General features: G+C 33.1%; 5 protein-coding genes across 7 annotated transcripts; 3 read left to right on the plus strand and 2 right to left on the minus strand.

Moving 5' to 3' along the window:
* The first annotated feature begins 1,384 nt into the window (after nt 1-1,384).
* On the plus strand, nt 1,385-3,633 carry LOC123212022 (5-amino-6-(5-phospho-D-ribitylamino)uracil phosphatase, chloroplastic-like). Its single transcript, XM_044631039.1, is given in 3 exon segments — nt 1,385-1,588; nt 2,145-2,730; nt 2,733-3,633. Coding segments are annotated over 2 exon segments (1,131 nt in total). The 5' UTR covers nt 1,385-1,588; nt 2,145-2,267; the 3' UTR covers nt 3,401-3,633.
* Nucleotides 3,634-7,324: 3,691 nt separating this feature from the next.
* Nucleotides 7,325-13,365, plus strand: LOC123212125 (glutamate--cysteine ligase, chloroplastic). 2 transcript variants are annotated; one of them, XM_044631180.1, is made up of 15 exons: nt 7,325-7,494; nt 7,958-8,304; nt 9,190-9,340; nt 9,488-9,688; nt 10,165-10,248; nt 10,377-10,445; nt 10,527-10,597; nt 10,680-10,748; nt 10,924-11,017; nt 11,187-11,276; nt 11,365-11,445; nt 11,984-12,076; nt 12,519-12,599; nt 12,679-12,748; nt 12,957-13,365. In XM_044631180.1, the coding sequence occupies exons 2-15, from the start codon at nt 7,967-7,969 to the stop codon at nt 13,058-13,060; spliced, it is 1,596 nt and encodes a 531-aa protein (XP_044487115.1). In that variant the 5' UTR covers nt 7,325-7,494; nt 7,958-7,966; the 3' UTR covers nt 13,061-13,365. The 2 variants fall into 2 exon arrangements, with proteins under 2 accessions (XP_044487115.1, XP_044487116.1); XM_044631181.1 differs by having other exon boundaries at nt 7,326-7,494; nt 12,972-13,365.
* A 1,756-nt stretch (nt 13,366-15,121) lies between these two features.
* LOC123211853 (tubulin beta chain-like) lies at nt 15,122-17,003 on the plus strand. Its single transcript, XM_044630784.1, has 3 exons — nt 15,122-15,646; nt 15,729-15,998; nt 16,140-17,003. The coding sequence occupies exons 1-3, from the start codon at nt 15,253-15,255 to the stop codon at nt 16,805-16,807; spliced, it is 1,332 nt and encodes a 443-aa protein (XP_044486719.1). The 5' UTR covers nt 15,122-15,252; the 3' UTR covers nt 16,808-17,003.
* A 169-nt stretch (nt 17,004-17,172) lies between these two features.
* LOC123211854 (remorin-like) lies at nt 17,173-19,037 on the minus strand. Of its 2 annotated transcripts, none has more exons than XM_044630785.1 (5): nt 18,574-19,037; nt 18,315-18,365; nt 18,144-18,231; nt 17,727-17,808; nt 17,173-17,510 (listed from the first exon to the last, which is right to left on the minus strand). In XM_044630785.1, exons 1-5 carry the CDS (start codon nt 18,713-18,715, stop codon nt 17,310-17,312), a joined length of 564 nt encoding a protein of 187 aa, XP_044486720.1. In that variant the 5' UTR covers nt 18,716-19,037; the 3' UTR covers nt 17,173-17,309. The 2 variants fall into 2 exon arrangements, with proteins under 2 accessions (XP_044486720.1, XP_044486721.1); XM_044630786.1 differs by having other exon boundaries at nt 17,471-17,621.
* Nucleotides 19,038-25,103: 6,066 nt separating this feature from the next.
* LOC123210719 (nuclear transcription factor Y subunit C-3-like) lies at nt 25,104-25,472 on the minus strand. The gene has a single exon (XM_044629196.1). It carries the CDS (start codon nt 25,470-25,472, stop codon nt 25,104-25,106), a length of 369 nt encoding a protein of 122 aa, XP_044485131.1.
* Nucleotides 25,473-27,856: the final 2,384 nt, after the last annotated feature.

Genomic DNA, 27,856 nt, shown 5'->3' on the forward strand with positions numbered 1-27,856 from the left:
CATTGACTTTTGATTGGAAAGATAAGCTTCATAATTGATTAAACATTGGTCGATACTTGCTAGAGAAAACAATAACATACGTTGTTGAGTAACTTCGAGCCAATCTTCACCCCATTTCCTTGAAATCATTTTATATAATAAAATAGTGGCATACTTATGATTGATTTCAATTTGAATTAATTAAATTCAAACTGTATTTATATTAAAATTTAGATAAAAAATAATATTTTGATCGTAAATATATTATATGGAAGATGGAGAGAATTCTCATTATAAATTGAATATTAAAATGTATTATTTTGACATGCCATAGTTTTTGTCACCCACGAAACTTCTCTTTGATTAAATAATAATGGGGTGAAATATTTTTAGACCTGAACTTGATATTGACCATGTTAAAGAGTTAGCATTTGGGTTAATCCACCCAATTAGTTAGTTGATTTAGTGACAATAATATAATATAATTAAAATTTAAAAACAAATTTTAATTATCTAAGATTTAATCTTAATTGTATCAATTCATGGTCGGACTGACCAACCCATCAGAGCTGTATCTTTAATCATCACTTGTCATTTTCAAAAGAAATATCGCATTTAAAATTTTTGCTTTGTTCAAATTTGTTGGGAAGTCGCATTTCTGGCTGTCATGGGACAACGTTTTTTCCATCGGAACCAAAAATAAATAATTTTATATATTTAAATATATTAATATATAATTAAATAATCTTAAATATAAATAAATATTTAATTACAGTATAATATATAATCTATTCTAAGTACTTCTTAACATGTGCACTTGATGTTTTTCTTTGTTTTTCGAGGCTAAAGAATTATTTTTTATCTAATTTTTAATCTAATTTAAAATATATTTATGATAATTAAAATTTTAAATATTTATTTAAAAATAAATTTAAAATTTTTCAAATTTTCAAAATGAAATGAAATATTAGATTTTAAAATTTAAAAGGAAAAAATGATATAAAATTTTAAGATTTTAAAATTAAAGGGTAAAATGATAATTTTATATTTATATCTAATTAAAAATTTTAATAACAATTAATTTATAAATAGATATTAAAAATTTTTAATTATTATAAATATATTTTTAATATTAATTTGAAATTTCAATAAAAAATAGTCGTTTGCCCTTTTATTTATTAAGCATTTTTGTTCGGAAATGCTTCAATGACAACAATTTATGGCACAACTAAACTAATAATACATGAATTTTGTCCTAGCATTATGGAATGAACCGAGCAGGAAGGATAAAATCACAAAGGAGTTCTTAGAAGAAGGAAAAGCCCGAATTGTATCACCGACACGTGTAATTCCAGGCCGCCGGCACAACCCTTTTCACCTCTTCAAGTCCCTGTAAACATTATAACCACAAAAAATATAAAGAGAGAAAAAACGCACGCACGCACGCACGCACATTCTTCCTTCTTCTTCTTCTGCAAGCCTCAAATAAAAGAGAGAGATTCACATAACCTTCCCCGAAGAATCTAGCCCCATCTAATCTTTTCTTTCTCTTTACATCTTCAATCATAGCCGTCTGTTTTTTCATCAGCGGTATTTACTTCCTCCTCAGGTTCTTCATTACCGTTTCCCTTAGATTTTCTTTTCTTTTTTTGTGTGTGCACATATATATATGTCTGTGTGTGTGTGTGTGTGTGTGTATACGACCAATAGTTTTTGATTTTCTGTTTCCATTTGTGAATGTTTAGTTGGATTAATTAGTTTGTGAACAATAATTTACAGATTTTGAGTCTTGTTTAGAGCATTAGATATTTTTATATCTTCTTGTTATTGAAATTTGACTTTCTGGGGTTGACTTTTACAGGTTTTTGTAGTTGTGTAAAATTGTTAATTTGGGGTTTTAGATTGTTAGGGTCAATGGGTTGTGCTTATTTTGGTTTGAAGGGGATGCTTGGGATGGTTTCTTGATGACAAAGTTAGGATCTTTATTGTGAGAAGGTTGGTTTGTTCTTTACCCTTTTGTCGTTATAGAGGAATACTTTAGACTTGATTCTACTTTCTCACTAAAGGCGGGTCTTTTCTGTAATTTCTTGTTCATATTTTGATTTGGTTGTATTACTTGTGGTGTATCTTGAGAAAATTTGAAATTTGTGATTGTGAATCATCAGCTGGGTGGCTTTACACGTGTTTAGGCAAAATTTGGGCAGGAACTCGAAAGGATTTGTGGCATTAGTGGTACTTCTTAGAGTAGAAATCCAATTGTTGGTTGGAGTTATTGTCACTTGGTAAATATGGTGGTAGATTCAATAGCAGCAACATCTTTTCTAGTGCATCTGCCGATGTGTCTACGAATACCTCTCAAGGATGTCTCTGGTAAAAGAAAACTTTCAGACAACTGCCGCCTCACGGTTACAGAATTTATTGGTAGAAGGGTTTTCAGTTTTCCAAGTTTGGAAGTTGATAGGTCCATTAGCTCATCGATTAGTGCTCTTGCAATGGAACTGACAAAAGAGACTTATTCGTTTAGAAAGGAAGATAGAATACCTCATGATTGGAACTACCAAATAGATGCTGACATTGATCGGAAACCAGGTTTGTGGCCACCTGAGAATAAAGCAGATAACCCTTCACTGCAGAATCCCTTGCTTCGACAAGAAAGAATGGGTTGTGGTTGGTTAGGTGCTATATTTGAGTGGGAAGGAGTTATAATTGAAGACAATCCTGATATTGAGAAACAGGCTTGGCTCACTCTTGCACAGAAGAAGGAAGATCTCCTCCCCCAGCCTTCACTCTTAGAAGAGTAGAAGGGATGAAGAATGAACAGGCCGTATCAGAAGTTCTGTGCTGGTCAAGAGACCCAACAGAATTGAGGAGATTGGCTTCTCGGTGGGAAGAAATATACAGGGCTCTGCAAGGTGGGATATATAGATTACGAGATGGTTCTAAAGAGTTTGTGAATGTATTGATGCATTACAAGATACCAATGGCTTTGGTTTCAACTCGTCCAAGAAAAATCCTGGAGACTGCGATTGTATCCATTGGGATTGAAGAGTACTTCACAGCAATTATAGCAGCAGAGGATGTTCATAGGGGAAAGCCTGATCCAGAGATGTTTGTGTATGCTGCTCAACTTCTGAAGTTTATACCTGAGCGTTGCATTGTGTTTGGAAATTCTAATCAGACAGTGGAGGCTGCTCATGATGCACGTATGAAGTGTGTGGCTGTGGCTAGCAAGCATCCAGTTTATGAGCTTGGAGCTGCTGATTTGGTGGTGAGGCGATTAAATGAGCTTTCAGTGGTTGATCTGAAGAACCTTGCTGATATTGAATCAGCTGAATTTGGCTCCTTGGAGCCAGAGTTGGAGTTGGAGGAGCAAGAAGATTCCCCTTCCTCTTCAACTACAGACGATGATATTTTCTGGTAACCCCCTTATAAATTGTACAGATTATGTGCTTCATCCAATTCTTGAACATAATAGTCCTACGATGCCCTTGTTATGTATAATCAAGGAGCCAGGGAAAAAAATAATAAAAAAATTAGTAAACAGTAAATAGTGGTCCACATTGGATTGCCTAGATGGTATCATGTATGTAATATTTGTACAATATATATGTTTGGTACTCTGAATCGCTATCTAGTGCTTCTATTTCTATTCAACTGTTCGAAATGGTGTGTTCTGCCTGTGTTGAAACTGAATACGGTGCTTGCATGTTTAGAAGTGACATAATGTTCTTGTTGAGCTTTCCTGATGTCATAGCCTTTCAGTCTTGATCAAGAAGAATTACTGCATTATGTTTTAATAATTATGTTCAGAGTAATACTATGCAAACTCATTTTGAGTATGAATAAATACTTATGTGTGTCATCATGTGATTAAGTATTATTTTATTCTTAATTTAAAATCACTCAATCATATGATAACACATATCAAGTGTATACCAAAATTTGTGGCTGGTTATAGAGTTTGTACTTGTCTGTAGTGTACATTTTTAGGGTTGAGTTGGTTGTGGTCTGAATGAACTCTTTGAAATCAGCTGTTTAGGTGATTTGAAACAATTTATCCAAACAAGGATAAAGATGATCTCCATTAAGATCATAAGTGTGTGCGATAAAGTATGAGTTGTATGCACACATTCCCCTTGCTATGGACATTGTCCAAAGAAAAAGAAAAAGAAATTAGGGTAGATTTGATCCAAATTGACTCAGATCGAATCTATGTTTTGGTTTAAATGAATGAATTTTGAACTAAAATTCCAACTTAGTAGCTTGACTCAAAATTAACTTGTTAGTTTATTTGATGGTATTGTTTATTTCGTGAATGATACTGTTCATCATCTGACGATATTGTTTATTTTGCCAATGACTCTCCTGTAACATTATACACTAGTTGGAACTAGACATCATGGTTTTGATCCAAGTTCAAGTTTGCTTTAAGTTTGATTCGATTCAAATTGGATTTGAGTTGAGCAGACTCAACTCAGTTTAGCTCGATCCAAATTCATTTATTATAAATTTGATCAAACTCGAGCCATGATATATGTCTCAATTGAGAAATGAGCCGAATACGAATCAGGTAAGGTTTGGTTTTAAACGGCTCGTGAGCCAAACATGAACTCAACTCAGTTCAAGTTAAGACATGGCTCGGCTCAAGCCGGCTTGAGATACATAAAGCTATTGTTGGGTTTTAAGTTTAGCTAAATATATAAATCCACTTTTGACTTTCCTTCACTTCTTATCAACATTATCTCTTGAACATTCACCTTCTTACATGCAACTCACACCATCTCGCACTTTCATCTCTGTCGTCTCCAGTATCCATTGCCATCCTTTGCATTTGTTTCTTTTCTTTGAAAATTGTCTTTTTGAGACTAAAAACAAACAAACAAACAAATGTAAATCCATTTTGAACTCTCTCCTTCGAATCATTCTTGTCATTATCTCTCCAAATCGACGGTTGTTATATTTGGTGAAAGTTTTTCTCAGCCAGTTATGATTTTGATTACACATCTCTATTTTGTTGTTGTCGGTTGGTGTATATTTTTGAGATTTCATCTTTATTGATAGGACTCATAACTAGAAGTCTAATGTTTTTCTTTGTTAATTAATTTGCTAGAGTTTCATATTTGTGTTTGTTTGACTAGTTTATAAGTTTGGTGCATGTATTTGACTGGCGGGATGTTTGATTACATGAAAAAGATGATGGTGGGTTGTTAGGAGATGTAGATTTTATGTGAGATTGATGAATTTGTAAAGTGAGTTAATGAATAGTTGACATTCTCTGTTCTTTATACAAAATATGAGAATTAAAAATCTTTTTTATGTTTATTTATTTATGATTGCATTTTCATTTTTGAAGATTTTAAGTTTCCTACCCTTAGACTAATGAAACATTGACTATAATTTTAAAAATTTAGTCACAAATTCAGGATTCAAATTTGAGTCATAAATTTAAATCAAGTTACGAATCTTAAATCTTCTTTTTGACTAGATTCGATGAATATGAGCTAATTTATGTTTGAATTTAGTTTACTCAGAATCTACCCCTAATTGCATGACTCTCTCTTGCTCTTGAAATTGTCCCTTTGATGGTGTGGGCCTTATTAAAGAACAAACTTGATAAAAATTCTACTCTTAATAATGCGTAGAAGAATATAGTAAAAAATAATCAGATCAGGCGCCGCCAGCCCCACCATCAGAAACAATCCTCAGTTAAATTTAAAACATCTCAAAATCAACCAGAACAATACAGTATTTCCCCCGACTTACAAAATTCGGTTGCCAACACTGAAACGTGCACGTAATCTCAACTGTACCTTGTTACTATTTTTGTTTCCAATAAAATTATATGTATATTTTTTATATATAATTTTATATACATAAAATAATATATTATTATATGATTAATTATTATTTTATTTTTAATTTTAAATTAAATACATAAAAATTATACGCATAATAAAATTTATTTAAATTAGATATTTTTATTATAATTAATTAAATATATTGATTTTATTAAATATAATAATAATAATTTATACTCAAACTAAATATATTTTATAATTGATGTATTGTTGATATTATTTTATTTTGTTCCATGATAAATTATTTTTATAATTTTTTATTTGTAAATAATATTAATTTTGTCTCACATTTGTACTTTTTACTAGAAAGTGTTCTTACATGTAATTGAAATATCAAATTTCTTAAACTTTTATTATTAACAATTTTAATTTTAATTAAATAATTATTAAAACAAAAATACCATTAGTCTAAAACCAAATTGCCTTCTATCACCCAATGTACTGACACCTGTCACCATTAGTAGTTGAGACTACCACCATCAATACAAAATTTGATGGACCACTCTCATCACATAACCACCACCTTCCACCACCACAGTGAAACAATTGCATCTAAATCAAATTAAGATGAGATTGGGAGCAAATCTAAGAGATAGAGATGCTATCGTGAGATTAATTTGTAGCCATGAGATTGAGATATCACCACATCTTAGGGTTTAGGATTAACTTCATCTCTCACTTACTAATTTTAGGAGCTGATTAGTTTGTGTTATAAAAATATTAGTTTAATAATCTAATTTTTATTATTTTGTTGATTTTTTAATAATAAAAAATTGTGATATTATTAATAATGATATTGCAGGTAATAAAATTGGTAATTCACCTCCATTTTAAATATTAAAAGCTATTAAAATAATTTTGATTTTATTATAAATTTATTTTGATTTATTAATTTTTTAAAACTAAAATATCATCACTTTTAATTAATATAATGAGTAATATGAAATATATTTTAAAAAATTATAGGTTATTTAAACAAAATAATATCATAATATTTTTTTATTTTTTTAATCTAATACAATTATTATCTATACTTACTAATTTTTATTCAATTTTATTAAATATATATTTAATTTTATTAAACATAATAATCATTTAAATCTAATAATATTTTAATTAATATATTTTTAAATAATATTTTATTTTAGAATAAAATATTAATTAAATTAAATATTTTTTTATTATAATATTTCCCGACATTTCCTCTTTTCATGACACCTTTGATTTAATTTACTATATTTACTCGTATTTTAATAATATAATATAATATCTAAATACTTTTCATTCTTACCTGACAAACGCAATAAAAATGGATGTCTTCGTGATAACCTTTTTAACGAAAGATTAATCTGTAATAATCTTGGCAGTGGCCACGTGGTGACAACCCAGAAAGGTGGATAATGAAAAGTAAAATAGTGCCGCACCAACGACTCCCTGGCCCCGTTAAAATTTTCTTTTTATAGAAAAAGAGATTCGGAAAAATTAAAAAATCAGCTTTTTTTATAATAGAGAAAAACGAAACTGTGTCGAACGTCCTAGGCTGCTCTGATTCTTCTTCAAGTATTTATCATCTTCTCATTCCAATCCAATCCTCAATTTCCAACCCTACTTTCTATACGCCCCTTGTTTCATTTCGCTCAGATTCAACGGGGGTGAAGTAAGTCTTTTCACTTTATTATTACTATTATCGGTTTTGGTTTGACTTCAACCTTTGTATGCTAATTGCATATTTTATCTTCTTAACTTTACGTAAGCACTTGTGTGTTCGAGTGTGTAATTCGTCGTAGAGAACGAAAAAATGGAATCTTGGTGTTTAGTTTGATTGTTTTAATAGTATGCTTCAGTGCAAGAGTGTGTTTAGAGTGTCTCTATTTTATTTTTATTTGTAATTTTATGTTTTGTCAGATTGGAATATAAAGAAAGTTTAAGAAAATATTAGTAATTACTTATATACAATGATCAACGGAAGGTTTAAACAAATTGGAGTTTAGGTGAATCGTTTTGGCAATTAAATATTCTACTACTTTTACTACTGTTGGGTGAAAGCTAATGTGCTAATCTGAAAAATTGATTTGGATGATTGGTTTGCATACTAGAGGCTGAAATATGTGTTTTTGCAGGGAACCAAAATGGCGTTCATTTCGCAGGCAGGCCCATCTTATTGTATTCGCACTGAGGTCACAAGATGTACAAGTGGACACGCTGGGGTTTTTAGCATGACAAACAACTTAGAGGCATCTAGGATGAAAGAAACTTGTGTTAGTTTCTCGTCCTCATCACGCCATTCTGCCAAAGTGGGTCAAATTTTACATCTAGACAATGCAGGGGCAGGAATTCGAAGAGGGCATAGAGGGATTGTTGCTGCTAGCCCTCCTACTGAGGATGCTGTGATTGCCACAGAACCACTGACCAAAGAGGATCTTGTAGCTTACCTTGCCTCAGGGTGCAAGTCTAAAGAAACATGGAGGTACTTTCTATCTGGATCATGATTATTTCTTTGGGCAGATTAGTTTTACTCTAAGATGCATATTTTAGATGTTATTTGGTTCATTTTTTTAGAGAAGACACTTTTACATGCCATATTTTTATATGCTTCTTTAAATGGACAAAATATTACACTTTCTTCGTCTGTTTCATGCTGTCATTTTTTCATGGATTATGCTATAGTTTATTGATTGCCTTATGATTTGTGCGTTCATGTGTTGCTTTTATTTGGTAGGACTGATTTATCAACTTCTTCTGTGCCTTACACAGGCCATGGTGTACAATCTTGTCTGAACTATAAAATATAAAAAATGAAGCAATTGAATTCATTTGTTTAAAGTTAATAACATAAACGTTTGTATTGGTAACTTCTATCTTGCTTCTTTTTGTTTTGATGTAGTTATTTGGTTTGGTTGATATTTATCTATTTTTCCTTCAAAAATTTCTTTCAAGATATATATAAGCTTACCTTTCAACCTTTCACCTGTTTTTGAAGTTCTTGTTAGAGTTATTTTTGAAAATTTGTAATTGAAGCATGATGATGTATAAATTTTCTTTCTATAGGTTTTATTCTTGCTTCCTTTACAGCATATATTATGCAAATTCTACTGGTGGGTTAGTTGGTTATAATCTATATATAATTGGAATAGGATCCATTAAAGAGGATTAATTTATTTTAGTCTTTTGTTTCCGGTTTAGCTAAACTTTCTTATTTCAATGATCTGTGTTCATATTCATTTACATTGGGTGCTATAAACTTGAATTTGAAATTTTTTATGATAGCACATGTAAATTTTTCCATATTTCTAGTGACTTTCATAATTTTATACTTATGTGATTTGCTAACATGGTAAGGTGATTGTTGCAGAATTGGTACAGAACATGAGAAGTTTGGTTTTGCGTTTGGAACTTTACGTCCAATGAAGTATGAACAGATAGCCGAGCTGCTTAATGGCATCTCTGAGAGATTTGATTGGGATAAAGTAATGGAAGGTGACAACATCATAGGACTGAAACAAGTAAGAATTATTTTATTTATATCCTTATAGATCTCTCTAATCTTCTTTTTATATATATTCCAGTATTACAGTAACTATAGGAATTTTTTTTTTTTGTTTATTGTTGGAGAGGTTAGTATATTTAAACCTTAACTTTCAATTGCCCAGGGGAAGCAAAGCATATCACTGGAACCTGGGGGTCAGTTTGAGCTTAGTGGGGCACCTCTGGAAACTTTACATCAAACTTGTGCAGAGGTTAATTCACACCTCTATCAGGTGAAAGCTGTTGCTGAGGAAATGGGAATTGGGTTTGTAGGAATTGGTTTTCAGCCCAAATGGGGACTTAAAGATATACCTGTTATGCCAAAGGTACTGGTCATCTCTCTTTTCAACTGTTTAGATTGGACAGAAAGTGGTAATCCATGGATGCTTGCTGTGTCCATGTAATAGGTCTACTAAACCTCTTAGCCTTTTCATTAATTGGTTTCATTATTTTTCAGGGTTTGTTAATATTGTTGCTGTTATCTTGTTTCTTGAACTAAACAGAGCATTCATCACTTTCTTTTCATATTTTCTTAGTTGATGTTGTATAGATTAATATTCAATAGTTTTGTATTAAGGGTGGAAGTTTCATGGTTCACATGTTCAATGTCTCTCATAATTATGGTAATTGAACTCTGTTGTAAGAATTTCCTTCCCAAATTTTCCCAAGATACAAATTAACTATAACTGTTGTGTTGCTTGCCTCTGCAAAGCTTGGCATTTTATCAGTTCTCTGTGTCTACTGTTATTTCATTCTTTTGGAGAAATTCACTACTAAACAATGACATGGTTTTTTGGCTCAGGGAAGATATGAGATAATGAGGAATTACATGCCAAAAGTGGGCTCACTTGGACTTGACATGATGTTTAGGACATGCACTGTTCAGGTAAGTTGAAACTTTCAATTCTTAATGTTATGGACCTGTTCTTCATGATTAGCCTCACTTTGACTGGGTGAGAAGATGATTCTTTGAAATTCAGACTGTGCTGATTCATGGGTAATTCATTTTTATAGGTCAATCTGGACTTTAGTTCGGAGGCTGACATGATCTGCAAATTTCGTGCTGGTCTTGCTTTGCAGCCTGTGAGAAGCTTCACTACCTTTTGTTTTTATTGGATTTTTCTCTAATTATGAAGCATCTAATGGGTGTAGAAATTGAAACAGATAGCAACAGCTCTATTTGCGAATTCACCATTTACTGAAGGAAAGCCAAATGGTTATCTCAGCATGAGAAGGTGTTTAGATGTGACCTTAGTCCTGTCTTCATGTTCTTATATCTTTCACATGCTTCACACTAACCATACTTCATTTGAACAGCCATATTTGGACAGACACTGATAACAATCGCACTGGCATGCTTCCCTTTGTCTTTGATGGCTCCTTTGGGTACATTCAGCTTTTGTTACTTGTAGAGAAATTAACTTGTGTTATTTGCTGATCCACTCTATTTTGAATCTTTTTCCTATTTAATTGGGAATATTTGTGATATTCATGGAAGGTAGTTTTTCGTTATTAAGTCCAGCATCATATTTTAACAGAGCATTCTTTTTCCTCTGAACAGGTTTGAGCAGTATGTTGATTATGCTCTTGATGTTCCAATGTATTTTGTTTATCGCAAAAAGAAGTATATCGATTGTGCGGGGATGTCATTCCGGGTTTCCATCTATTTTTAATACTCTTGTGATCTAAGGCTTCTTCTATAGCCATTCTTTTGGCTCCGTCATCTTCTTTATCCTGACCTTTTATGTCCTTTGAGTTAATCCTGACTTGACATTCTTTCTCAGGCTACTGGTTCTTTCAGCAATAACACTAGTCATTTTGCAGGACTTTTTGGCTGGAAAACTTCCATGTCTTCCTGGTGAATTGCCAACTCTTAATGATTGGGAGAATCATCTGACAACAATATTTCCTGAGGTTTATGGCATGCATTTGTGATCAATTTAGTAAATTTATTCTTGCAATTCCTCTGCCTTGCTAAACCTTATGGTACTCTTATGTTCAGGTTAGGCTTAAGAGATACTTGGAGATGAGAGGTGCTGATGGAGGGCCTTGGAGGAGGTTATGCGCTTTGCCAGCATTTTGGGTAATTGGCCCTTTTAATTTACTATGCACAACTAGTCTATAGTGCATGATTCAGTAAAATCATCTGAATGGGATCAACATTGGTGTTCTAGTAACGCTGTGGACTTTGAAAATGCTCCAACACAGGAAGGATGGGAGACTTGAAAAGATACTTGGGGTTAATTCAACATTTGTTGGAAACATGTTGATACTTTGAATTAATTATAAGATTTATTTTCTTACTTTTTTTGTTTTATGCCTATTCTTGAACTTTCGCATATTGAATCTTTCTGTTATCTTTATGTGTCTAATAGATGCTTGTATATGAGGTTTTGACTCTTAGCTATGTGTTCTTAATTCATATACAAAGTGTTTATGATATAACTCACTTCACATGACCTTCTTTTGTATCAATTCTGTGACTTTGTTTGCAATGGCCTCTAACCAATAGTTTGTGACCTTCTATCTAAAGTATCATATGCTTTTTCTCCAGCTTGTGCAGATTATGTGAGCCCCGCATGGGCAAAACTTGCTCATTTTCATTTTCTTTCTAATGCCAGGTAGGTTTATTATATGATGAAGTCTCACTTCAAAATGTTCTAGATATGACAGCTGATTGGACCCCAGAAGAAAGAGTAATGCTGCGGAATCAGGTAATGTTAACACTCTACATTTGCAGAAAAACTGTATAAATTTTCCTGATAAAGAAAATCAGTAGATTTTATGGTGCTTTTATTCCTGCAAAATTGATGGTGACATACTTCATTCTTTTCAATTCGGTCTCTAGATTGGTTGTTTTAGTAAGTTCAATTTACAATATTTTCTGACCTAAAGTCTTCAGTTGTTTGCTTCTTTGTGAAACTTAATATGATGATGTGATGCACCATTGTTTAAAATTAAACATTGGATAGCACCAGTGTAACTTTGGCAGGTTATAGATTTGATTATTTTCGTACTTCTGGAGTTTAGTATAACATGACAAAATGAACATATTCATCTCCATGTATATAGAATATAACATTTTGCTGCCTAGGTATGTGCATCTTTCTGCTACGGTCAAGATAACAATTCTAATTTTATTAATCTATGTAATAGGTCCCAAAAACTGGTCTTAAGACTCCATTTCGAGATGGTTTGCTGAGGCATGTTGCTGAAGATGTCTTGAAGTTGGCAAAGGTAACTTGACATTGGTGCACTGCTACTTTTACTTGATTTTTGTTGCTGATGTTCAATTCAAACATTTTTTCTTCTGCAGGATGGTTTAGAAAGACGAGGGTATAAAGAATCAGGGTTCTTGAATGAGGTGGCTGAGGTTGTTAGAACAGGTGAATGATCTAAACCTTATATTTTATTTAAGGAGTTCTTTTTCGTCCTTGGTGTGCATGTACAGTTTAGGTTGGAGGTTGAATTTTGTGCAACTTAATCAGGGTTTTGGATTGCTTTTTGTGTAAGATAATCCAAAAGCAGCAAAAATTGAAATCTTTGTATTTGTAGTTTTGAAAATAATAGAGTTTGACATGTAAATGATGGAAGATAACTTTATGACAGGTGTAACACCGGCCGAAAAGCTTTTAGAGATGTACCATGGGAAGTGGGGAGAGTCTGTGGATCCTGTTTTTGAGGAGCTGCTCTACTAAAATAGAATAAGTTTTCTGCCATTTTAGTGGTGACCTACTTGTTATCCTGGGCTGAATTTTGGTGCAATCCTTCTGTTTCTTCCAAACTGTTTTCAAATTACAGTTGTAGGAATAAAGGGTGTTGTAAATTCTTGCATGAGGATCCTCATGGATCTTGCACCGAATCTAACCAGATCAAACTTCTGTTGAACTCTGTTGCAAACAAGTAAGAATTAGTGAAGAATCCATGAAAATGTAAGATGAACTTATGAAGTTGTAATAAGGTTATTGTTAATTTGATTATAGTAGGTTCTTTTCACTTGCAAGATTCATGTTGTTGAAGACTTAGCATATGATTGTTTGCTTAGTTAGAGTCTTTTCCTCATCTCCAAAGTCTATCGATTTCATAAGTTATGTTCACTTCTTCTCAAATGGCAACACCATGTGAGTTTCAACTTATTAGATGTAATATTTGTAATAAATCTCACATCTATAAAATATGAGAGAGATGTTAAGTATACATGAGTATGACATTTGAGTACTTAAACTGTCAAATATATTTTTGGTTACAATGTCTAAAAACAAATCATATGTCTAAAGTAGAGAATATTTAGATGAGGATGCTACAATCAATGTGCTTCTATGTTGGTGCCCTATCATATCATCGACATTCTTATTCAGTGTAAGTTGTGGAAGATATTAACAGGTGTGTGGCTGCTGTTGAGCAGACATTTTAGCATCATGTGGTGAGAATTTAGATGGAGACATTTTATCTTAACCTGGGCCATGCCTATCGGCTCCTTGACTGACATGAAAACAATGCTCAAGCTATCTTTAGAGCATTTGTTGCAGTAAGGGTAGGTTAAACTGGCTCTTTCTCATGCAGGGATGCAAACTTGTCAAAGTAATAAGCGGTATCACAGAATGTAGAAGTGTTTTTTGAGCTTGGATTCTGATGTTAATTGTTGTGAAATTCCTGAACATTGGATTCCTACAATTAGCCAATTAGTCCTTGTTCAGAGCTGTAAAGAAAGTGCCAAAAACATTACTTATTCTGAAGACAGACTGACAGGAACTCTCATGCCTTCAATAATTGAATCTCCCCACCTCTTACTCTTATCTACGCATCTTAATATATATAAGCCAACTAATTTGATTCGTAAATTATACGAACAAATCTTTTATTGGCTCGTATGCTATAACTACCTTATCAACGTCAACCCTCTTTTTTTCTTTTTCTAAACACTATTTTATAAAGTTAAATTTGATTTGAATTAAATACAAATGAAATTTAGTTTAAGATTCGTTTGAATTAAAAAGAGATAAATTGAGATTTATGATTTGAGATTTGAATTTAACTTAAAAACAATTTTACTTTAGATTTTATCTGAGATGACTTAATTCGACTTGTTCGAATCAGTTCAAACTTGAATTATTTTATAAAAACAAGAATAATTTTTAACTTAAATCAGTTTGATTCAAACTTAAACTGAAACTTAAATAACTCAAATAGAATCCAATTATATTATTTTACTCGTTTGAGAATTTTGTCGAAAAGATAATTGCAATTACTACGAAGTTTCTTTGGACCTGAGTTTAAAACCTTGTCACAATTAAAATTCTTTCACAAAGTTGATGTTAGGGAACCAAGAACATATAATCAAAATTTGATTTAAGTGTCGAGAAGAGAAAACAGCGTAAGCTTTCGACTTCAGTTTCAATGAATGTAAATAAAATTTTAGCTCCAACCAAATGATAATGTGAGTAGTTTTATACTTTTAAATAAATTCTATATCGATAAAATATAAAAATGATGTTAAGTATGAATATCTCATGTGATTTGCAACGTTACAAGTAATATTCAAATAATGAAGTGGGCATTTTAGAAATGGTAATGACAGATGGGAAATCACATTGGAATATGGAGAGGTTGGTCATTTATGATTGAATAAGACCAAAGAAAGTAGCATGCATCTCGTTGTTTCAATTCATATCCAGCTCACAACTCTTGTTGGACTTTGACATGTCCTCCTCCTAAGTCCTAACAATATTATTTATTCATATTTCTTGCTTAGTGTCCCATGTTCATCTTCTTTTCTCTCTTACCTCTCTACTATTATATATATCTTCACCTTGGTTTAGTTCGTATACTCTCATCACTCTTAATTTTAAAAACTACCCAGTTTCAGTTTTAATCAGTCTCCTATTCCAGAATGAGAGAAATTCTCCACATTCAAGCTGGTCAATGTGGTAACCAAATCGGTGGCAAGTTTTGGGAAGTTGTGTGTGATGAACATGGCATTGATGCCACTGGAAGTTACATTGGCAACTCTCGTGTTCAACTTGAGAGGGTTAATGTTTACTACAATGAAGCAAGTGGTGGGCGTTATGTCCCAAGAGCTGTGTTAATGGACCTTGAACCAGGCACCATGGACAGCTTACGTACAGGACCTTATGGTAAAATATTTCGACCTGACAATTTTGTTTTCGGTCAAAATGGTGCTGGAAACAATTGGGCGAAGGGGCATTACACTGAAGGAGCTGAATTGATCGATTCAGTTCTTGATGTTGTTCGTAAGGAGGCTGAGAATTGTGATTGTTTACAAGGTAAAGTTACTTCTTTTTGTATTGTCATATCTAAGTCTGCCATTAAACTGTTGGGTGCATACTAAATTGATTTATTTGACAGGCTTTCAGATTTGCCATTCTCTGGGAGGTGGGACTGGCTCAGGAATGGGAACCTTACTGATCTCAAAGATCAGAGAAGAATATCCTGATAGAATGATGTTGACTTTCTCAGTTTTCCCCTCTCCTAAGGTCTCTGATACTGTGGTTGAACCTTACAATGCCACTCTCTCCGTACACCAGCTAGTTGAAAATGCTGATGAGTGCATGGTACTTGACAATGAAGCTCTCTATGACATCTGCTTCAGAACTCTTAAGCTCACAAATCCCAGCTGTAAGTTCATTTTCCTTCTTTCTAGGGCCAAAGCATGTATCTTCAACATTCTAGTCCGAGGTTTTGCCCCTTAAAAAACTATTTAACTAATCTTCGATTATCATTCTTATGTTTTATTAATACGAGATTTGTATTGTATAGTTGGTGACTTGAACCATTTGATCTCAACAACAATGAGTGGAGTAACATGCTGCCTTCGATTCCCTGGTCAGCTCAACTCGGATCTCCGAAAGTTAGCTGTAAATCTAATCCCTTTCCCTCGCCTGCACTTTTTCATGGTTGGTTTTGCACCTTTAACCTCTCGTGGGTCACAACAGTACCGAGCCTTAACAATTCCTGAACTTACTCAACAAATGTGGGATGCCAAAAATATGATGTGTGCTGCTGACCCTAGACATGGACGCTATTTAACAGCCTCAGCAATGTTCCGAGGCAAAATGAGCACCAAGGAAGTTGATGAACAGATGATAAATGTACAGAATAAGAATTCATCATACTTTGTTGAGTGGATCCCCAACAATGTTAAATCAAGTGTTTGTGATATTCCACCAACTGGGCTATCTATGTCTTCAACATTTGTGGGGAATTCCACATCTATTCAGGAAATGTTTAGGCGTGTTTCGGAGCAATTCACAGTCATGTTTAGGAGAAAGGCGTTTTTGCATTGGTACACAGGAGAGGGGATGGATGAAATGGAATTCACAGAAGCTGAGAGCAATATGAATGACTTGGTTTCAGAGTATCAGCAATATCAGGAGGCTGCTGCTGTGGATGAAGAGGAGTATGAGGGAGAGACAGAGGAGAATTAAAATGATTTTAATTTGGCTATGAGCGTGGCCGCAACATGTGTCGTGTGATTTGTTTTGTTTGTGAATTGATGAATAAGGAGGCCTCTGCTGATAAATGTGGGGAGTTTTCTCTGGATCTATGCTGTGATTTCTAATTGTGTACATGTTTTGTAATTATAAATATATGATCTCGGATCACATCTACATTGGTGGGTCACTGGTTTTATTTTACTTTAAACTTATCAGAATTGTTAGTTTAAATTCTAACTTATTTGATAAAAGTTCAAATTTAAACTCGAATTATTTGGATTCAATCCAACCTATATTTAACTTGGCCTCCCATGTCAATCAAAAGGTTGTGGTTAAGCTCTGTCCAGATACTCATATAGGCACAAATATAAATGTGTAAAATTTTGAATCACACAAGTGTACAGGTCAGAGAAAACGGCACAAAATAGAATGAAAATCATATTAAGTTTGGAAAAAAAAAAAAAAAAGAGGAAACAAAATCCTGAAAACAAGTTCAAGCACCAAAGCAGCCAAGGAACTTCCAAGGTGTATAGCCAGCTGCTCGGAATTTTTCTGCAGTCTCCTCTACCTTAAGAACATCTTCACCTCGTTTCGCCTCAATCATTGCTCTCTTCTCTTCAGCTTCCTTACGGATCTCTGCAATTTTATTTTTCATTCTCTCTGCATATTCTGCCTTCTTCATTTCCAGTTTTTCCTGTTATATACCCAGGTTGAAGAATCCACAATTTATTAGAATTTTACTGCCCCGAAATACACTGACAAGAATAACAGCATACTAGGCTTAGCATTCTGTTTCTTCTGTGTACTGAAATGATACATGACAGAGCGAAAATAAAATATCACAGTGAGGTTCCAAGCTACAGAAATCACTGTAATATATCCATATGGGATTTCCAGTAGAGTTTTTTACCTCATATTTTTTCAATTGTACGTCTGCCACTGCCTTCTTACTGTTCTCCCAGGACGCAATGGCAGAGAGCCTTTTATATGCCCTGTACAGCAGTTATGAAATCCAAGCTTATAATTCAGTTGGGAATAGAAATGATTGGGTATCAAAGTACAGAGATGGACTTTTGAGGGGAAAAAAAAAAAAGAATTTGTCTGGAAGTCTATCCAAACTCAAATTTGTTGGAATTCGTGACCACCTCATCGGAGCTTGTAGGGGTAGCTCCCTAGAGCTCATATGGTGCTATCCATTACACAACTAAGGTCGTTTCCTACAAAATTCTCAAATGCAAGGCACCATAGATGGGAGGATTTTTCTGGTGGGAGGTTTAAAGCTCAATAACTAGCCATTTATATGTCAAAGAGACAGGCTATTAATTACCTGTTATCAGCTTTTGCCTTTTCATTTTCTTCCCAAGCTTTTATTAAAGCCAATCTTTTTTCTGATTCAACTCTTGCAAGGACAGCATCTGAAATAATAATAATATGAAATCCGAGTTTTATGATTTTACCAAGTGAAAATACCAACAAAATATGACCACAAATATTCTACCTCTGCAAACTGAATCCCCAGAATTTTTCTCAGTGGCAGGATCTGCAACCTCTGTTACATCAAAATTCGACCAGGTTAGTCAGATTAGAAGCCAACTTCAAACCAGTTACATAAATTTGTTACTCCATAATCTGGTTTCTCAGCTTTTAGAACTCAGCTCAACTGAACTACTAAGATGCAAGCCCAATAAAATTCCATGACAAAATTTACATAACAGAAGAAACCCTCAAGAAAAAATGAAACGGTCTGGAGGCCATACTTTGATCAACTGGGTTCAAAACCTTCTCCTCAGCAGCATCGTCATGAACTGGCTTTTCCTCTTCAAGTAGTTTGGATTTGGTCACAGAAGATGGCCCTGGTCCAGTGTCTGCTTCAGCTTTTTTAAGATCCTCCTCCGCCATAACGTAGTCTTTTAACTTAGCCAGTGAAACCCAGAAAAAAAGAAAACAAGATTTATATACTATAAATGCAAGCTAACGACAAGAGCAAAAGACAGAGAAGCTCTTGTAAGTATCGTTGGAAAGGAAACTCTCCTCGGCGATGGATGGTAGTAGGTAGTAAAATATCAAATATTACGAGTTGGGTTTTGACAGAAATGCATACAATATTTGGCCTCTTTGGACTGTCCAAAAAGAAGGTGATTGGTTTTGCTCACAAACTTCAATCCTACGTTGCTTTCTCTTTCTTTGATGCAATAATCATGGATTGGAACTGTATAAAGTTGGGACTCATTGCTTTAAGTCTTAATCTGGGTGTGTGTATATATATATTTAAATAAAGGCCAAAACACTATTTCCCCATTTTCTTTATTAACTTTAAAACTCTTATTTATTTATTTATGAATGGTTAAAATTAACAAAACCTTAACTTTTTAAAATTTTATCTCTTTTTTCTTCCTTAAACCCTAAAAACTAACAAATTTTTCCTAAACCAAGTTATAAAAAATGACATTCCCCCCTAGGGTTTAGTTTTCAATCCTCAGTATTAAATCTGATGTCATCGCCAATGATAAAGCTTCCCTAATGCATCACTATGCTTTGATGGTCTCTCTGTCCTCCTTTAGAACTTTGACTAACGCGAATCTAACTTGAAAAGATGAAGACGAAGACCTCATCTTTGTCTGAAAAGACAATCATCTTCTTAAATGTTTTTTTTTGGGAAGACGAAGAGTTTAGTCTCCTAACGAAGCTCTTCGTCTTTTCAGGTCAGATTCATGTTAGCCAATGTTCCAGAGTAGAGGAGAAAGATCGTCGGAGTATGGTAATGCGTCGAAGAAGCTTCGTCGCTGGTGATGACACCAGATTTAGAGCTGGGGATTGAAAATTAAACCCTAGAGGTGAGATGTAATTTTTTAAAACCTGACCTCCAAGGAAATGATTAGTTCTTAAAGTTTTAAGGGAAAAAAAGATTAAATTTTAATTTATTTTTAATATTACAAATTAAAATAACGATTTTACTTTTAAAACAATTAATTTTAACTGTCCATGAGTGGGTATGTGAGATTTATACCAAATGATACGAATTTTAGGAGAATCACATTTTAAAAATTGGATTTGAATCCATATGTGGCTCTAACGAGTCAAATTCGAGCCTGTTAAAGTTTTAGCTCAGATCAAGTTCAACTCATTTGTTCCTTTAGTGATATTGTTTACCTTGCCTACATCGTTCATCTTGTTGATAACTCTCTCATGATATTATATATTAACTCGAATGAATTCAAACTTGAGTGGGGTATTAAGGAATGAGTTCAAACTCGAGTAAGGTATTAAGGAATGAGTTCAAGCTTGAGTGGGGTATTAAGGATTCAAGTTAAGCGTGAACTGACCCTTATTTTAACTTAATTCAATGCAAATTTACTCCTATAAAAAACTATTGGTTGATATTAGAGAATCCAAAATCATGTAACCCCTCATCATAGTCCCATACTTTTTAATATCATATTTAAATCTCATACTTTACAATTGAGATCATAACATATTTGTTCTCTATTTCTTTTAATTCGGTATTACTACCCCATAGAGGTGAATGAAAAATTTTCTATCTCACTATGATTTTCTTAGAAATATAAATTGTGTGGTGTATCCTGATCGCTAGGCTGGTGAAAATTGATTGATCTAATTATTTTTAGAAAAACCTGCAGTTTACAAGACCATCGCCCTTTATTTAGGGTTCGGGAAGAGGTATTGTGATTGCCACCCATGATCAATTATACCGAGTGGTCCATTCAGAAGATAAGACAAACAAATAAATTTATGACTCCGTAAAACCTCATTTGGGGACACCGTGAACTGAAAGCAATTTAAGCTGGGGTAGTTTGGATATGGTATGGCTCAGAAAAGATTGCCTTGCAAGGGCTGAACCTAACTTTTCTAAACAGCAAAAATGCACAGGTAAATTCAAAAGCAACTCAAGGAAGAAACAACCCAAAAGCAGCATCAAGGAAAGAGCAGAAATTGGATGGTTTGCCAAGTACTTTTTCGCTCCTGTGGTTAGAGTTTTACACTTGGCTAGTCTACTGTTAAATATTGCCCACTTTAAACATAATTAGGTATTATTTAAAATGTTTGTCTTCATAATTTATGAGCTCATTGATATATACTCAACATTTCTTTCATGCTTTATTAAAGTGGGATTCACATGGACCCTTCTACACCTTATACGTAAGCCACCTTGGCCACAACCTTCTCAATATTCTTGCATCCATGAGAAAGAGAAAAGGGCTAATTGAATAAGTCCTAAATAACACCTAATTATAATTACCATTTTGCTGATCAACTACCACAATATATAAGCCAAAAACATTGCTGTTCTTTCATTGTAACACATTCAACTGTCAACAGCCAGCAGCCAGCTTCACAAAGTGGTTTCAAGTCCTTGTTCGTTTTCCCCAACATGTAGGCCACACCATATCATGACAGATGGCTTCTTCTCAACTCTCTGTACTCCAATCGACCTGGTCCAAGCCACTGAAAACCATATGCCAGACGAGGCTGATTATTAATACATGCATCAAGTTTCTGCTTAAGCAAGTCATCATGATCTCTGAGTTAACTAGAAGCTTTGAGTTGTAAGAAGAATGATATCATCTTCAATGTGATAATCATCTACTTACAAAGAGAAGACCTTTGAATAAAAATTAAAGAAGATAAAGAAAAGAACAAGAAGCCACCTGAATTTAAATTGACTTGTCAACTACTCACATATTCTCAGTTTTTCTCCATTCTTGATGAGAAAATCATGCATACCATTCCCATATGGTACCAACAAAAACCGTGGCAAGAGGGAAAAACATGGTTCGTTGTTCGGGTATTTTTGTCCTAAGAGAAATTGCACATGGGATAGACTAAAGAACCCTTAAATTGTGACAACTAATTAATTTAATTGAATAACATATATTGGCTAGACATAATGTCTACACATAAGATGTTAAACATATCATTTGCTCGTAAATTAGTTTAGAATGTAGATGAAAACCTTCTTCAACTTCTTTTTTTCCGTATTTTACCATTATAAGATCAGTTATCCTTATTTCCTACCTTTACAAGACAACACAACTAACAATGGAAATCAGTAGAGTTTTATGTTCAATGTATTAGGACTTTTAAGTTCATTTTTTATGTAATTACACAAATAACTTTTTTTTTTGGCATTTTGCAATTTCTATCGTTACTTTGTCACAATTTTCAAAGATACCCCTTGCGAAGAAACACACCACTGGTTTTAATACAAACAAAAACACTCCAATGTTATTAATAAAAGTTTAGCCATTGAAATTTGCTACCACCCAGAAAAGCACAAACAATATCCTCTAGTGTGGCACAGAAGGAGCCCACTGTAAATCAACATGTACTTTTAAACTTTTTAGAATTCGGTGGGTTTTATATTTTAATCCATGGTACCATCTTAGGAAACGATCGGTTAGATAAATAATATTATATATATTTATTTTAAAAATATAATTATATATATATTTTTATATAATTAAATATTATTTTAGGTAGGATCTTCTTAAACGTGTATTTTATTAAGTTTACTGCTTTAACCAATGGCTATTTAGTAGTGCCCGTACCCACTTGTCTTTTCCATTAATTAATAAAGGTGGTGTGGTGTGGTGTGGTGTGGTTATAGCATCCAAATCAAATCAACCGACCGCAGAAATATCAATTTGACTTAATTTATATTCTTATACCAGACGCTACAATTTGATTGATGAATTTCAAATTCTTCCTCCCGATGAAAAAACTGATGTATTTTTTATTTAATAAAATATAAAAAAAAATGTTAGATATTAATGAGTATCTTATATGAGATATTATTTATATATAAATATTCAATAGAGGAATATAAGTATTTATATGAAAACCTAATAAAGAAATAAGAAGGCAATGGAGAAAATTTCTTTATAAATGAAAAAGATTATAAAATAAAGAAGAGATTATTTTGTTTTGTTTAATTAAGTTGACACATATTTTAAATCAAATTTATATATAATATATAAACCCTAATTGACAAATAAAAATATAAAATTTTATAATTGTTAAGATTTAAATATAATATTTTATTAATTAATATAATGTGTATTTTATTAAGTTAAGTTTACTTTTATAATTTAATGATTAATTATATCAAATTTATTTGAATATAATCTATAATATTTATTTAAAGAATCCATCGACCCCTCCACAGCCCCACTGATTGAACAGACCAGCCCCTCCACCGGCTCTGGAAACATTGCACTATACAACAATTGTAGTTTCTGGAGTCTTGGACAATATTTTTGTGGAGTCCTATAAATATATGTATTCCTTCTCCGAAAGAACCTTGAAAACAATACAAAATGGAAACTTCCTCTGTCCGCACTCGTCAAAATTTTGGGCAGTGAAAGTCTAAAATGCTTTCACATGAATTGACCCTTCTTTCTCTCTCTCTCCATACGTTACACTGACAACCAGCCAAAATAAAAGGCTTTCTCGAGCACATTGGTAACCATAACCGGAAACTGTAGCTTGTTTACATTTAAAAAAAAAAAAAAAAAAGAAACATGGGACCGAACGCCCACGGTATTCTCTCTGTCTTCTCCTATAAATCCCAGGACTAGCTTTCCAAATTTTAGGCATTTTCGCATTCACCAAATATAGTCTTTCTGCAGGTATTCTTTCTCAACACAATTGGGGAATAGCAATGGATGTATTCATTCCTGAAGAGTATGTTGCACGTCGGAGAAGTGAGAAAAAGGCTGCTGCCATGGCCCGGGAAAGGTCGGATAAGGTGTCAGAATCAAGTGAAAGAATATTAGACAAGGAGAAGTCTCATTCTTCTGCATTGCGCCGGCCAGAAAGTGACATGTTGATGTCTAGTTGCCTTAGTGATAATGTAGTATTTAGTTGCTTGTCAGCCTGAAATATTTGACCGGCTGCTGGCCGTGTATGGGAAGTATACCATACTAGTGCAGCTGTAATCGCTGCTTGTCACTTTTTCTCTGAGTAAGATTTTAACCGTGTTTTTTAAATCGAATCAATGATTAAATTATAATAAACAGATTTTATTTAAAAATTTATAAGAAATAAAATCTATTAAAATATATATAATTAAAATATATCATTTTTAAAAAATAACAATTATTTATTAAATTTAATGAAATAATTAAAATAAAAAAGTTTCAATCTTATAATAGAAAAAAAATATAATTCTATACATTATTGTCTATAAAAAATATTTCAATAGATATGTGATACTTTTTTTTTATTTTTTATTTTATTTTTAAACATATTATTTTCTTACAAACATATAGAAATTCATCAAGTCTAATAAAAAATAATCAAATTATTCAAAAAAATAATTAAAATTTTAAAATTTTTTCTAAATTTGATCAAATTCAGTTTGACAAAATCAATGAATTAACCATCTTTTCATGTTAATTGGACTAAACTTAGAGCCAACTTTTGGTTCAATTAATTTAATCAGTCGGTTCAGTTCCATTTTAAAATAATTGATTTTAACTTATAGAACGTGGTTACCTTTATTTCAATATGACCCTTTAATATTTGCATCTCTTCTCTGCCAAATGCACCTTTCTCCTAATATTTTTTCCTGTGATCAACAATCAAAATGACCAGGAACTTTTATTTTCATATACACATGACAACATTTCTCTGATTTAGCTATAAGGAATACTGGAAAAGTATAACGGGAAGACGGAGTCCAGGGGACATGCTTGAGGAATGCTGAAATCTGGTCGAGCTATATATAGCTTCGAGAAATAATATATGTATCATAAACAGATTTACATCATGGAGTGATCAAACTATTTATTTATCCTCGAATCGATCATTCGATGACATATTTAATTAATTTGCATAAGTGAGTACTAAATTATTTATATATAAAATATTATTAATCTAGTGGATTCTATTAAATCGGGTTTATTTGATATATTATACAATGTCATCAATAAGAATAGTGATGTTAAATTAAATAATATTATCAATAAAAAAATAATATCATCGATGAAGATCAAGTTAGAACTTTTTAATTCAAAATCGGTTATTTAAATTGAGTCGTGGGTTCAATCAAAATTGAATCCGCTAGTAATAAACGTATAACAAGCTTGATGTCTTGTATCTACCAATTATTTATCTATACCAATTTTTAATAGTTGTTTTTTTTTTGGTTCTTACAGAAAATGCTTAGTTATTCATTATGGAAAATGCTTACAGTATTTATGTAGTTGATGTAAAATGTCAGATGACAAAGTATATTTACGAACGAGAAGGGAGCTAGGGCCGGGCTTCATGATCGGAATGTTTCCATTTCTTCCGACGGGGTTCCGGCAAGATCATCAATACTGGACTCATCAGAAACCAAGTTGACAAGAAAATCAAAGATATCAGTAGCCATGACAGCTGAAGCAACATCCTCTTTGTTCAGCGTCCTTCTCTTTCCTTGCATGGTCAACATCCAAGACCTTTTAGTAAGCTCTTGAATGAAGAGCTCACAAGCCTTTGAAAACACAATCGGAGCCTCCCCAGAAATCATCTTAACATCATCACTCGATTTCTTCATGATTTTCTTGATCCTAGCCAACGGCAATGAGTGAGGCCCCATTCTTCCTGACATACTTGCAGAGACTAATCCCGAATACGTTCCAGCTTGCCTCATATTATGTTCTTTAGCATGTAACGTCAGATATATTACACTTGTTTGAGATTGAAAGATTTGAAGTTCTGAAATATATATAGTGAAAGATGAAGAAAATGAAAGTAGAGATTGGTGAGGTGACAACGGAATGAATATTGCTGGAAGTCGTGGCCGGCCAAGCCTGCTTATTAGTGTAATTAGGCCGGCTAAAATCCCATCAGTAATCAATAAATTATAACGTTAATGCATGCTTAATACCTACTTAATTGCACGCTATTCCTAGCTAGTTTTTTCAGGCTCTGGCTGCAAATTTAAGCATACTGTCATTGTTCTTTGGAAACGTCAGTAAGGACAAATCAATACTTTTTGGCATCGAATATTAAAACGAAGAAGCAAACTGTCTAAAATTATTGTTTAATGTGCTTACTTCTGAATTTGTGGTTGTCAGGTTTAGACTAGATGCATAAGAAAGTGTTATGTTGAGATTTGTTCTTCATTTCATGCAGTTATATAATTTGGATTTAGGTGATTGTTTTGATTAATTAATGGTGGTTATGTAGCGACTAATGCATAAACAATTATGGTCAAAACTGCTTAGAAGAATTCCTTAACAATTTCGATCCTTTTACTGCCAGTCTGAATCGTCTATTGTTGCTTTCAAAGCCAACTATTTCTTCACTAACATCCAATAAGAAAGAGCATGAAGCAGAAAATACATACTTGTACATTGCTTGTGCCTAACTTTCAGAACCCCCTTTTAGACTATATAAGTGAGGATTTGATCAAAGTTGGTTTAGTTTGAATTTATAGTTTGACTCGAATGAGTTGATTTTGAGTTAAAGTTTCAATTCGGTAGCATAAATCGAGATTGACTTATTTGTGCAATTGGTGATATTCTTTATTTTGTCAACAATATTATTCATCTCTCTATTGATATTAATCACTCTAAAGATGGACTTAAACCGAACCAGTTTGACTCAAATTAATGTTAGATTCAATTCAAACCGAATTTGAGCTGAAGTTTCAATTTAATAGCTTGACTAAAGTTTGACTCAAATCTCTTTTTGGCAATGTTGCTCATCCCATCGATAATCCTATTTATTTCACCAATGATATTATTTATTTTGCAAGTGATCTTTTGACAAAATTCCTTGTCAGAATGAATTCGACTCAAATTTAGTTCGAGTTACCCATAATAAATTTGAGCCAAACTTAAGTCAATTCATGTCCAAGCTTGGCTCAAATTCAACCCTTGTTCACCCTACTAACATCTCTCTAATGACTTGTGCATTAATTCAAATGAGTTTAAATTGAATAGGATGAATTCATTCCAAACTAGAACCAGTCCCAGACTCACTTTGTCTCAAATCCACCCCTAAGATAATCTATTCTTGAGTTGTAAAGGGCCAGAATCAACAAACCCATAGGCAACCTTATGGGCCACCTCTGAAATTTCAGCCCAGGATTGTGAATGTGAATAACAATAGCCAGTTTCAGGAGGGTTCGGTTGCTCATTTCAGTTGTGTCAGACTTTTTAGGCTTTCGGTTGTCTCTATGTAGCAATAGCATATATTTCAACATGAAAATGATGAATTTTTATCGGCATTTGCAAAATACATATCTTTGCATCTATATATTCTTGCCGCTGCCACTTTTCCCCATTAAAGAAGATGATGAGTTTGCCTGGAAGGAAAAAAATGGGGGGCCGGCAAAGCACATCATGTTTGTCCACTTCATATTACTCAGTAAGCTCCAAGGGGTCGACCAACTTTACGTGGTCACCTTCTGTTGTCTCTCATGTGTGTTCATCATTGCATTTCAACTTTCTTTCTTTCTTTCCATATTCTTTGCGATCTTTTCCATTTTCTATTCCAGCTTAATCACATTTTTAGCTTTATCTTGGATGCTAAAGATCATCTTAAAGAAAAAGCCCAAAGTGAAAATACAAGGAATCTGTGAACAAAAGAACACTCAAGGATCTCTCTACCAACCTTAATCCTGCCGATACTAGTATTTCATCACAGGATTAATAATGCTAATACAAGTTTGGTGGAAGCTTTAATTCTCCTCACTTTTCAACTAGATTTCCTATGTGATAGCACAAATTATGAGCCTAAAAAGGCTTCTTCTGTAATATAAAATGTGGTTAAGATGTGAACCAATAAGGCAAGGCTTGACAATGAAGTTTAGTAATATTGGCTTAAGGGTCCCTCTTAAATGCAAGTTGAGCTATAGGTTGAAGAGGACCATCTTGTTCCTTTGATCATTAACATCCCATCCTCCTCTTAATTTCGTACAAAACATTAAAAAAAATTTCCAAATTAAGCATCAACATCTTTATGCTTCCCACTTTTGCTTCTGTGAAGGAGGATTGTCTTGTCTTGAATTTAGACTTGATAAGTGCA

Source organism: Mangifera indica, chromosome 3, assembly GCF_011075055.1.
Source record: "Mangifera indica cultivar Alphonso chromosome 3, CATAS_Mindica_2.1, whole genome shotgun sequence".
NCBI lineage: Eukaryota > Viridiplantae > Streptophyta > Magnoliopsida > Sapindales > Anacardiaceae > Mangifera > Mangifera indica.

Bases quoted from the DNA above. Each gene is read 5' to 3' on its own strand.
- LOC123212125 (XM_044631180.1), top strand. From the start codon at position 7,967: ATGGCGTTCATTTCGCAGGCAGGCCCATCTTATTGTATTCGCACTGAG. The intron at 9,689-10,164 runs GTACTGGTCATC...TTTTTGGCTCAG, and splicing joins ATATACCTGTTATGCCAAAG to GGAAGATATGAGATAATGAG. The intron at 12,749-12,956 runs GTGAATGATCTA...AAATGATGGAAG, and splicing joins GGCTGAGGTTGTTAGAACAG to ATAACTTTATGACAGGTGTA.
- LOC123211854 (XM_044630785.1), bottom strand. From the start codon at position 18,715: ATGGCGGAGGAGGATCTTAAAAAAGCTGAAGCAGACACTGGACCAGGG. The intron at 18,366-18,573 runs GTATGGCCTCCA...TTGATGTAACAG, and splicing joins TTTGAACCCAGTTGATCAAA to AGGTTGCAGATCCTGCCACT. The intron at 18,232-18,314 runs GTAGAATATTTG...TTATTATTTCAG, and splicing joins TGGGGATTCAGTTTGCAGAG to ATGCTGTCCTTGCAAGAGTT.
- LOC123211853 (XM_044630784.1), top strand. From the start codon at position 15,253: ATGAGAGAAATTCTCCACATTCAAGCTGGTCAATGTGGTAACCAAATC. The intron at 15,647-15,728 runs GTAAAGTTACTT...TTTATTTGACAG, and splicing joins GAATTGTGATTGTTTACAAG to GCTTTCAGATTTGCCATTCT. The intron at 15,999-16,139 runs GTAAGTTCATTT...TGTATTGTATAG, and splicing joins TAAGCTCACAAATCCCAGCT to TTGGTGACTTGAACCATTTG.
- LOC123210719 (XM_044629196.1), bottom strand. From the start codon at position 25,472: ATGAGGCAAGCTGGAACGTATTCGGGATTAGTCTCTGCAAGTATGTCA.